We start from the raw sequence: 12,339 nt of genomic DNA, 5'->3' as shown, positions 1-12,339 counted from the left end.
TGAAGCGACGCTTACCATCCAACATTGACCCCGCCATATCTAGGGGAAGCATAAACATTCTGGTTTTAAAACCTTCAAATTAATCACACACGATCCAGGAAAACACATGAAGGTTGTAAATTACTTTATTATTTTTTTTTTTATTATTTTTACTAAGAATTGCGTAAATTTTGTGAAAGTCCCAAGATATCAAAATGCAGAAGAAAAATTAAAGTATTAAAGGAGGACATTGAGCTGCTGGAGCGTGTCCAGAGGAGAGCCACCAAGCTGGTGAGGGGTCTGGAGAACAAGTCACACGAGGAGAGGCTGAGGGAACTGGGCATGTTTAGTTTGGAGAAGAGGAGGCTGAGGGGAGACCTCATTGCCCTCTACAACTCCCTGAAAGGAGGGTGTAGGGAGGTGGGTGTTGGCCTCTTCTCCCAAGGGAATAACGACAGGACCAGAGGAAATGGTGTAAAGTTGGGGCAGGGGAGGATTAGATTAGATATCAGGAAGAATGACTTTACTGAGAGAGTGGTCAGGCACTGGAACAGCCTGCCCAGGGAGGTGGTGGAGTCGCCATCCCTGGAGGTATTTAAGGAACATGTAGACGTGGCACTTCAGGGCATGCTCTAGTGCCCGAGATTGTTGGGTTGTGTCTGTTTGTGGGTGGGTGTGGGGTGGGGTTGCGGGCGTTTGGTTTGGTGTTGGTGTTCTGGGATCTTTTGGGTGTGCTTTGTTTTTTTTTTTGTTTGTTCGTTTTTTGTTGGTTGGACTCGATGATCTCAAAGGTCCCTTCCAACCAAAAATATTCTGTGATTCTGTGATCTCGAGTCCCCACTAGGACACGGTTGCCCTGACCTTATGCCGCAGCCTTCAAAGAGTAATTAAAAACTTTAAAATCCACCTTCAGTTTTGTAGTTCCGCGACCCCGATAAGGTCAAAGCAAAATACATACCGTAACTCCCAGTCGTGTTGGCGCATATAACAGCCCCAAAGAAGCGGGGAACGTACTGCTGGATTCTGGAAATAACTTTCTGACAGGCCACTGTGGGGTCTGTTCCCATCCTCATATACTCCACCGCTTGGTAACTGCAAAAAAAAAAAAAAACCCATCCCACGCCCCCAGTTAGACATACTCAGGTTCTATATCCTAAAATACCATCAAGAAACCTTGATTTCTTTAAATTAGGAAAATACATGATAAGTAATTCCTAGTCAAACTTCATATTGGCGATTGTTATGCCAGTTCTACGTGAAAAGTAATTAGAAAGAGGGACTGCAGGATGTCACCTACGGCATCTCTCCTCCAAAGGCAGGACCAAGAACTGCAAAGCAGCAGTTAAAGAGTTAGTGGCTTCTATTTTTCATTTCACCGTTAATTTTGTCCTTAAGAGTTATTACTAATTTTCAAAAAGGCCAACATCAAGATAAATTTTTGAAGAAAACCGCCCCCTGAGATTACATTACTGATAAATTACTGATTTCAGAAAGCATTAAAAAAAAATCTTTCAGAAAAAACCTCAGGTTTCTGAAAACCTCCTAATTGACACATTTTATTTCGTGAATACGAAGGTACGATGTTTTGATCAAGACTTTGAGCCACTTTCCAATTTTTTGCAAGCCACTTTAAACAAAATTCTCCCTCTAAATGAAAGAGTAACCAAAAGGAACTTCCTGTGTATCTACAGCGTCATTAGACAAAGGACTACACGGGCACGGCCTGAGATGAATCAGTTGCGTTTCCAAAATGTCCTCAGAGGCAAAAAAATTCCTTTTTTGTTGTCATTTTCTTTCAGAACCCGAAGATTAAAAGACACCGCGTAATATAACCAGCAAGCAAACAAACACTAGATTTTGTTTTGATGAAAGATGCGTATTCCGAGACCAACTCTCGTTAGAGTAAGACTCATCTGCAGAGAGTATTGACGATAAATGCTATCAAAGTGCCGCCGCAGAGAACTTCCCCTGCATTCAGAGACTCCCTATTATCTTTGATTTATTCTAACACTCAAATAGGTTCCAGTCATCTGAAGATAACTATCAGAATATAAAGCTGTACTTCACAGGGTCTCTTCACTAACCAAAACCATTAAGATGTAACTATCTCAACGAAGGCGGTCGGAAAATATTAGCAATTTTGCCCTTTATTTGACACTTCCTTCACTTCTGGCAGGTGTAGGGGATTTCCATGGTGTTTTCACTTGGGAATATCTAAATAACATGGAATTAGGACAGGTCTGTATCTACAGGGAACCCGTGATTAACCAGCCAGGCTGAGTTGTTTTCTAAAACCCACACAAAATGTTTTGAGCATTACAGCCAAATCCTTCAGGCTGCTAAACCGAGATGTAAGCTTTTATTGATTAACTTCATTAGCGGAGCTCAACTCACTCCTACTCTTGGTATTCATGAAGCTGTTGAGTGCCTTGTATTTCAAGACTGGCTTGGAACAGCTTGAAACTCATCGAGGACATCTATAAATATGGAACAGCTGAGGGTTGTGACAGTGACACCTCCCCACCCTCCTGAGTGATCCCAGACTTGCCCCTCATCCCTTCTGCAATTTGTAACACCTGTTTCCCACAAAACAAAACACTTTGCAGGAGAAAAAGCTGATCAGCTCTGTTAAAAAGCCTGCAGGTTGGAGATACAGAATCACAGAATGATATGGTGTTGCAAGAGACCTCTGGAGATCATCTAGCCCAACCCCCTGCCAGAGCAGGTCCACCCAGAGCAGGTTGCACAGGAATGTGCCCAGGTGGGTTTGAATGTCTCCAGAGAATGAGACTCCACCACCTCCCTGGGCAGCCTCTTCCAGGGCTCTGCCACCCTCAAAGGAAAGGAGTTCCTCCTCATGTTTAGAAGGAACTTCCTATGTTCAAGTTTGTGCCCGTTCCCTCTTGTCCTGTCACTGGGAACCACTGAAAAAAGACTGGCCCCGTCCTCCTGACACCCACCCTTTAAGTATTTATAGGCGTTGATCAGATCCCCCCTCAGTCTTCTCTTCTTCAGACTAAACAGACCCAAGTCCCTCAGCTTTTCCTCCTAAGAGAGATGTTCTAGTCCCCTCATCATCTTTGTAGTCCTCTGTTGTACCCTCTGCACAGTTCCCTGTCCTTCTTGAACTGGGGAGCCCAGAACTGGTCCCAGTGCTCCAGGTGTGGCCTCCCCAGGGCAGAGCAGAGGGGGAGAATGACCTCCCTCCACCTGCTGGTCACACTCTTCTTGATGCACCCCAGGATCCCATTGGCCTTCTTGGCCACAAGGGCACATTGAAGGGATTAAGGGATGTGTCACCAAGATATTTAAGAAGTCACTTCTTTTAAGACAGATCATAAGGATGACTCGATTCTGCTGCTGTTCTTTCCCCTTCCGCTCCTTCCTTAACTCTCATTGCAGCAGCCAGTAAGTCAGACCGGTTTGTTAATTAATTGATTACTTCATTTGCCAAGTTCGCATTTTGCTGGAGAAAGCTCACAAAATCTGCCCAAAGGACAAACCTGGGTAAGAAGCGCATCATGATGTCACCATCCCCGGTGGCCGCAGCTCCTCCTGCTGTACTATCCGCGTAGGATCCTGCTCCAGCTATGGGAGAATCTCCTACACGCCTGGGAAAAAACCCAAAAACCTGAGAAACGTAGAAATTTACTAATTCCAGTGGGATTGCATTAAGGCAATAGCTCTTGGACTGATGTTGGCACGTTCTTACGTCACTCCACTGTCTTCAGAAATCTTGTCTTAAAACCTCACCTTACAAGTTGCCCCACAACCGTGCCGGTTGTTTGTGTCTCTATGGCGAATTGAGCCTGCTGGAAAACAAGCATTCCCTCCAAAAACACTAATTATCTCACAACTTAATCAGTTTCTCAGCATTAGGATTTACTGAGGCAAAGCCCAGAAATAAGCAAGGCCGTTTTGTGATCATCGCAGTCTAAAACGTAGAACCTTTAGATAAGCTTAATATAAGGTGAGAAAATAAAGCTTGGTTTTGGTAAAAGCAGAGATACTGACCCTGGAATTTTGTGGATTGCACCATTAGTGGATGTCCCGGAAGCAACGGTTCCCCTCGCCCCAATTACAACCATACCTAAAATTATCAACAGGAATGAAACATATCGAGAAACAAATTTATTGGCACAATATGGTCATCAAACAGAACCCCAACACCCAGAGTGTGGATCTCTGACCGCCCCAACCAGTACCTCCTCCTCAGGGAAAACAGGGAAAGCTTTGAGTAACAGCTAAAAGCACAGAGGCACTGACTCTGTGGCCACCATTAGCCTCTGCAAAGGGACTGGAGGGGCATCAGTTCCTACCAACCTCCTGGATGCTTTCTGAACAAAGACTCTTCTCAAAATGTGCTGGTCAAGGAGATATTTCATAGAAAAGAAATATATAAGGGCAGGAGAACTTCAGAATTTGGAATGTTCCTTGACTTCTGTAGGACATTAATTGGTTATTAGTGGGCTGGACTAAGCAAAGAAGAAAGATTCGCACTTGAAACAACTTGTTAGTTCTTGGTATCGCAAGTACTGTCAGGCAAAAAAGCTCTGAATTGCTAAATTGAGAAAAATCCAGACTAAACTAAACCAAAAAGTGCAGGTTTCAAGACTACAAAGTGTAAAGCCCTGAAAGAGATGAATCTGTAACCACTCCAGTCCTTTGTCTGATCTGCTCATTAATCAGCTTACAGGTTTAGCAATTAACAGTCCTCAATCAGAAAGCTCTTGGAAGTTTTTGGGGGCTATTAACTTGGTTTAAGCATAGTAGTTTCTGTAGAAATTTGTTGATTTAGTCAAAAGCCAGAACAGAAGAAAAAATGAAAGCAAACTTTATTTTCTAAGTTTAAGGACTCAGAAACGTTCTTTTGGCTGGCAACAGGATGAACCGTTTACTCATTTCTTCCACCACCGCAAAGCTTTTTAAGTTAGACGGAGAGCTCCCAGGGGAGACTTGACCTAAGTTAACCATAATCAAGATAAAAATAATTATTTTTAACCTTGATCAGTTTTCTAAGCATCCATAGTTGCCTCAGCAATTCTGCCAAGGCATCTGAGGGAAAAGCAGGAGGGCAAGGAACAAATAGCTGAGGGCAAAAAATGAAGCAAGGGGCTGCACTCCATCCTAACCACGTAAGTGACAGAATCTCGAAATCATTATAAATAGGAAATAATGCTTATAAGAAATACTTTTCTTTAAATTCAGTATGATTTAATCTGTAGGGGAATGAGGAAAAATAAATCAGAATCAGAGTTACCAAAACTTGTTACCAATAGTATCATGATTCTGAAAACTTCTTTGTGAGATGGTCTCTTCTTCTTTGTAAGTCACTTTTTCTGGCCGTTTGTACGGTCCACAGGATTTTGAAGAGTCTGGTACCACATTCTGTAATTATTGTGTGATTTGAATGAATAACGTATCATTCTTCATTACAGATAAATTTAAAAATACTACAATCAATAGCTATAATCTACTACACAGGTATCAGACGCCCAATGCTTAAATTATATACAGCTCTACTGAAATCCCCCAAGTTGTTTTGCTTAAAGAATAAAGATTTAATTCTGGTATTATATGGTAAAAAGTTTTTCCTATTAGGAAGTTATGTTCTTCAAATTAAAGATTTTCCTCTGCTCAAATGACTGGTCAAAATAAAAAAAATAAAAAAAACAAAACCACAACAAAAAAAACCCAAAAAACCCACCAAAGCTCATTCTTTGGCAAAATGAAGAAAACTTTCAAGCTAAAAAAACAACCAGATGAACTGATATAATAATATCACAGTCAAGATATTTTCCCAACTGAAAACCAGATTCTATGAAATATGAAAACCTCTTTATGATGGAAGGGGAGCCACAGGACGAGGGGGAAGGGTTTGACACTGAAAGAAGGGAGATTGAGATGAGACCTGGGGAAGCAATTCTTTGCTGTGAGGGTGGTGAGAGCCTGGCCCAGGTTGCCCAGAGAAGCTGTGGCTGCCCCATCCCTGGAGGGGTTCAAGGCCAGGCTGGAGGGGGCTTTAAGCAACCTGGTCTGGTGGGAGGTGTCCCTGCCCAGGGCAGGGGGTGGCACTGGATGGGCTTTAAGGTCCCCTTCCAACCCAAACCATTCTATGATTCTAGGTATTAAATAAAAATGGTTCACCAATGCAGCATTTCATATCCACAAAACAAGGTGTACAAACGTGTAGAAATCTGCAACACCAACCCCAAAACAAACAAAAACACCCCAAAAGCAACAAATCAACCTGACCACGACAGACAGGTTTAATGGACAGTTGCACTAATCTGATGCGTTCACAGGCCTGCAAAAAGCCTCTCTAAAAATTTATACGTGCATCAAAAAACATGCTGGTTTGTTTTGTCTGAGAAGTCCTGAGCTACTTTAGAGCTAAAAAAAAATAATTACCCCACCAAAATGCTAGTGCAGCAAGGTCAAAACCAGCAGGAACTGAGAAGTAAGATCTAGAGACGTTCTATTCCCGAGTCTACTAAATGCTTGGGAATTCCAAGTTTGTTCTGTTTAATAAGCAAAAACTTTATCTTTTATTCACATGTAAAGCACAACTTCAATATAAGCTGAAAGGAAGAGGCATTACTGACTTCCTAACACGCCCCCCATCACCGTACCTTCCAGTAGTTTGGCTGACAGCTTTGATTAAGCCACTTGGAATACACCGAAAGAGAATTTTGGGTCGTTAAATCTTCATACGGAAACCCCATTCTTACAGCAAACAGGGAAGCTTGAAAAGCAACAACAAAACAAACCATTAATTTATTGACATTTTAATATATTTTATGATAATGCATTCACGTAATGTTATCTAGAAATCAAGAAATTCTACATTTTCTGTGGAAATGAGAAATACATCTTCAGGGAGCAGTATCAGGTGTTACACTGATGTACAACTGAAACAGCTAACTCCCCCTTCACTGGCAATATCAAATTTCCTCAATTCACTATAATTATGTCAACACATGTAAGTTTTACCATTGAAAGAGAAACAAATTCAACTCTGTTCATCAACTGGACACAAATAAGGTGGAAGAAGAGTGGCCTGGGCTGTGCGTGTGCCAGAAATATTTACATAAATGATATAAACAATAGTATATTTCCCTTTAAAAGCTAGTCTTTGTACAACATTTGCCACTAAAACACTGATACTTGCAGAAATCAATCCACCAGGCACATCACAGTACCCTTCTTCCTCGCAGCTTTAAAAGCCATCGTGTCCTTGTTTTGAAAATTAAAACGGGACGTGTCAAGGGAGCAAAAGCAATACCAACACAAGCAATGAAAATGTGCTTCTAAGAATGGTTTGTATAGTCAGGAGAAAGGGAAAAGCAAAGAAGATCAACTGTTCTTTCATCTTTTAGTTGTAGATACCTTTGACATTACCCAGTAACAGATACTGGTGCTGGATTCAGAAGCTTGGATTTATATAACCAATCCTTGATAATAATGTCACCGTCACACACAGCTCAACGAGCTTCTCCACTCCAAGCATTTAGAAAAACCTTCAATTATTTCTGGACAGCCTTTCTGTGGTTTTTCTTAAAAACCAACACAATTAAAGTTTCTTTGCACTCAGAGGAAAAGAAAACTGGCAGCTTCAATTAAACAGATATTTGTTTTCCCATTTCTAGAACAAACAGGGTTTTTTTGTTGGTGGTTTGTTTGGTTTTTTTTCTTTTTAAGGTAAAATTGTGCTTTTACATGTTTGTCAGTCATTTTTTCATGACTTTTGAAGCCTCATTTCTGTTCCAGGAAGCAGAGTTGGTCATTTTTACTCTCTGAACTTTTTATTTGAATTACTGGCCCAAGAATTGTGGGACAAAAAGGCAGAAGGTCAGGCCCAGATGAAACTTTACCATCCATTGGGAGACAAATCTGAAAATCTCTTGGCAGATGACAACCAAAAAATAATTCTTTTTTTTTTCTTCTCACTTGTGATCATTCTGCACTGAATGTCCCTCACCAGGCTCAGTTCTACATTAGGATACGCAGCCTTTATTGATGTTTTCTAAGACTTTATAAAAATATCTGAAGGTGGGTGTAAAGAAGATCAAACCAGGCCCTTTTTGGTGGTGCCCAGTGACAGGACAAGAGGCAATGGGCACAGACTGGATGGCAGGAGGGTCCCTCTGCGTGTCACAGCTGCCTCCTCCCCTCTAGTGCCAACAACTCATAGAAATGAAAGTTTAGGAGACAGGCAGACTTCCCTGGGTTATAGCACTAAATATATTCAAAATAAAAATGAAGTTTAGTTATTGGGGAAAAAAAAAATAAGGAATAACCTCAGCAATTTCGCAGCTTGAATAAAAAAAGCCTGCAGAGATTATATATTTACATGAAAAGCTTTTACTACTCTAGCTAGCTTTTCTAGTGAAAATGTAAATATTTTTATTCAGAAAATAAACTCTCTTTTCTCACACATGCTGATTTGTAGGTTCAAATGTATTCTTCTGAAGCTACAGCTCTATTTTCTCTTTATCAATCTTCACCTGGCAAAGACAACTAGTTTCCTTTATTATCCAAGTTCCTATTTCCACACAAAATACACTCCTTCAAGAGAAATATTATTCTTTCTCAATTTCTTCCACTGCTTCGATTCATGCACTAACAGTTATCACCATCTCCAATTTTTACTCAGATATACCTTCAGCTTTCCTGTTTGGACTTGGAATAACAGCCTTGTCCACACGACTGCATTATGCAAAGAGCTTCCCATCTTAGGCTGGAAAATATACTTTAAATCAGCACTTTAATTCTTCTGTTTCTTCATCTTCCTCATCTTTTTCTGCTCTTTCTACCAATCAAAAGTTAAAAATATTTTGATAGCTACCAAAGATGGGGAAAGCAGTACTATGAGCACTTCTTCCTCCTCTATTTAACACCTGACCAATTTCTTTTTCAGCATCACCTGTGAAATCGCTCTCACCAAAGCCACTTGTAACCCAACCACGGCCAGCTGCTCGAATCAAATACAATCTGCAAATCCATCTCTCTCTTTTCAGAGCTTCTGTCAAACACTGTCCTCACCTCCCTCTATTTGCTCCATTTTACTCCATCAAAAAACTGCTGTTGCACTTATTTTTCTATAATTCTGTACACATTAATTCCTTCCAGAATCTTTTATCTTTTCTTATCAATGTCAAAGCACTTGACTCACCCTTAATGCTCAGATTTCCATTTCCACACTTATCTCCACGTTTCTTTCTGAGCAGGCACATATGGTTTAGAAGTCCTTAACTGTGGGCCAAGTAACCTTCCACTCACTCCTTATATATCTCCCTGGAACATACATCTCTTTCAAAACTAGTATTATTCTAACAGCAGCAGCTTATATTTTAAAAGCTCAACTATTCCTCCAGTTTGCTCTTTTTCTGTGTCTAAAAGTACAGCCCCAATATATTTTTTTGCTTTCAAGTTCTCAGTAATATTTTATAACTATGAAAGACAGTAGTCATGCTCAATATATGCTGAAATGTGATTGTGTCTATTAATTCTGTCATTCCTTAGAAAAAGTTACTCCATGGTTTAAAATGAAATGTTTACATCTAACATCTAGTGTCTTGTATCAAATCATCTTTGATACCTTTGAAATCAGCAAAGCCTTGGGATTACAACGTAATATTTGCAGTTAAATTGGTGGAAAGACCATAAAATTCTATTTTTCTTTTCGTGTGCAAATAATGGACTAAACCCTAATTCATACATACACAGTAAGAGATAAACACTTCTGAATTATTGGACTAGATTAATTTGATTGTCAGGGAATCCTTCCACCTATATTACCAAGATTAATATATGGCAATTTTAAGAGGAAGTGTTTTAAGAAGAAGGTAAGACTTGGAAACGGTTAAAGGAATAATTACCTGACTCTCCCACTAGTAATGTATGTTTAGTGTATTCAATGACCTTTCGTGCTACACCAATTGCATTTTTCACACGTCTGAGATCCGCAACTGCCCCAACTTCCATAGTGTTGCTGGAAAGAAGAAATATTTAAAACTTATTAAAAATACCAGAATAATTGTACATTTTTTATTAGAAAAAAAAAATCTGTTCTCGTCTAAATTAGAAAGTTTGCTCCTTTAACATATTGCTCTAATTGTTCTATGCCATAGACAGATGGCATCACACCAGCAGGGAAAAGCTTCAAATTGTTTCCTTTCCCAGGCACAGGGGTGTTGCTCAAGCAACAACTCCATCCACAGCAGTATTTTCAGTAGAGTAACTATTTTGTTCCATAAACTCATGAGTTTTCTTACCCATCCATAATCATCGCGTCCAGTGTTGTTTCTCCGCTTTCATCTGGGCTTCCCCCGTACCCTACGCTCCCATCGCACTGGTCAATCTCGCACTGGCCACAGCCCTTCTCAACCGCATCCAGCTCAGAACCTCCCAGCTGTAACACTCGCCAAGCTGTAATCAACACAAGTAATTCAATGTCACCAGTGATAAAAGCCTCCACTACTGCTTTAAAGTCTGTTTTAAAGATGGACATGAAAATGCACTATATGAGTGGATAAAAAAATAAGCTACAGCTTATAGGTGAAATAAAGTCAAAATATAAATATATTCAAAAGAATGTAAAGCATTACTGTTCTGCTTAGTGCTTCTGACTGAGAAATGAAGCTTTTTTCTGACTGGGAAGGTGTTATTTACCAACACAATTCAATCACAACTCATCACAATTTCTATATATTAAATAACCTCCTGTAACAGTCCAGAACTGTTTATTACTTTACCACTGTTTACTTAAAGCCTTTTGGGGGGAGAGAGGGGGAAGAAAAACATTTTTTCCTCAGGAAAAAAAAAAAAGGTTGTAACAAGCAGCTCTCAAAAGCTTCATATGAGAATACCAAGTGTCCAGCTACAGAATAAAAAGATCTAAACCTACACCAGTAGCTATGTAAGAACAAAAAGTAAATGGAAATTATATACAAGAAACTACAGTCTCCACATCCTCCTGCTCAACCCTTAGACTTCTGTTCTTTAGGATCCAGCTCATGGTGCAGTTTCGTAAGACATTATGGATGTGCCAAATGACATGACTCGAATAAACAGGGCCCGAAGGCTTTGCAGTTGTGACATCTCACAAGGTCGGACATCAAGCGAGATTTTCCACACTGCCACCGAGGGCTGTGGTCCTGGTCCCTCCTCCCTGTGCTGGTGCTCCATCCCCTGCCGGACCCAGCCCAGGGCAGCAGCAACCTACAGCCCAGCACTTTTTGGCAGAATTAAACTATTACACATCTCAAACATCTTGAGAAGCCTCACCTTTACAAATGCTGCATGCACTGGCATAGAACCACCTGCAGCAAGGGAAAAACAAGGCTTGATACCTAGCATCCAACTCCACACACGCTAGTCTTTATTATAAACTTCAGCGTGAGGAGCACTGCTCCAATTCCTATTACCTGTATTGCTGTGAGTAGCCTTAACACAAGCTTTTTAAAGGCTGCAAATCAAGGGCCTCGTCATTTTCATGACTGCATTTCTTTCCCGACCTACGCAAGGCTCTACAGACAACCCATTTCACTAGCAAGGCTTCCTTCCCTCATACCCAGTCACTTACAACCCAACTGTGGTAAAACAGCCTAGAAGTCTTTTAAAACCAGTCATAGAATGGTTTGGTTTGGAAGGGACCTCAAAGCCCACCCAGTGCCACCCCCTGCCCTGGGCAGTGACACCTCCCACCACACCAGGTTGCTCCAAGCCCCCTCCAACCTGGCCTTGAACCCCTCCAGGGATGGGGCAGCCACAGCTTCTCTGGGCAACCTGGGCCAGGCTCTCACCACCCTCACAGCAAAGAAGTTCTTCCCCAGATCTCATCTCCATCTCCCCTCTTTCAGTGTCAAACCCTTCTCCCTCGTCCTGTGGCTCCCCTCCCTGATCATGAGTCCCCCTCAGCTTTCCTGGAGCCCCTTTAGGGACTGGAAGGGGGACCGTTAGAAACCAGTCACCGGCGGGAACGGCCACGGGAGCGCAAATTAGCACGTAATTAGCGGAGGAACGTTTCTGAGGTGAACAGGGCGGGCAGAGGGGAGCCGTCCCTCTCAGCCCACTTCTTCTTACCACAGGGCCAGGCCTAAGAGCCTTCTTCTTCCTTTCAGCCACAAGCCCCAGCCCCGCCGGCCCCTCAGCGGGAGGAGCACCCGCCGGCCCTGCACCCACCCGCTCCCCCACCGCGGCACCTGTCTCCGCCGCCTTCCTAAACGCCCAGGTGTTGATGACTAGGGGAAGGCCGGCGGCCGAGGCGGCTCCCGCCAGCTGCAAAGCGACCAGCAGGAGGGGAGCCACCACCGCGCTCCGCCGCCGGCCGCCGCCATCGCTTCCGGCCGCCGCCAT

General features: G+C 42.0%; 1 protein-coding gene across 1 annotated transcript in view; it reads right to left on the bottom strand.

Annotated features, from left to right (window-relative positions):
* AGA (aspartylglucosaminidase) overlaps positions 1–12,339 on the bottom strand; it is a 14,675-nt gene extending 2,336 nt beyond the window's left edge. Inside the window, exons 1-8 of the mRNA XM_074154467.1 lie at positions 12,186–12,339; positions 10,257–10,410; positions 9,861–9,973; positions 6,612–6,724; positions 5,253–5,367; positions 3,994–4,069; positions 3,483–3,590; positions 938–1,071 (exon numbers count right to left, since the gene is read on the bottom strand). Of these exons, the coding sequence (XP_074010568.1) occupies positions 938–1,071; positions 3,483–3,590; positions 3,994–4,069; positions 5,253–5,367; positions 6,612–6,724; positions 9,861–9,973; positions 10,257–10,410; positions 12,186–12,339 (967 nt within the window). The remainder of the gene's footprint in view (positions 1–937; positions 1,072–3,482; positions 3,591–3,993; positions 4,070–5,252; positions 5,368–6,611; positions 6,725–9,860; positions 9,974–10,256; positions 10,411–12,185) is intronic.

Source organism: Numenius arquata, chromosome 10, assembly GCF_964106895.1.
Source record: "Numenius arquata chromosome 10, bNumArq3.hap1.1, whole genome shotgun sequence".
NCBI lineage: Eukaryota > Metazoa > Chordata > Aves > Charadriiformes > Scolopacidae > Numenius > Numenius arquata.
This window is presented reverse-complemented; position numbering and strand designations above follow the sequence as displayed.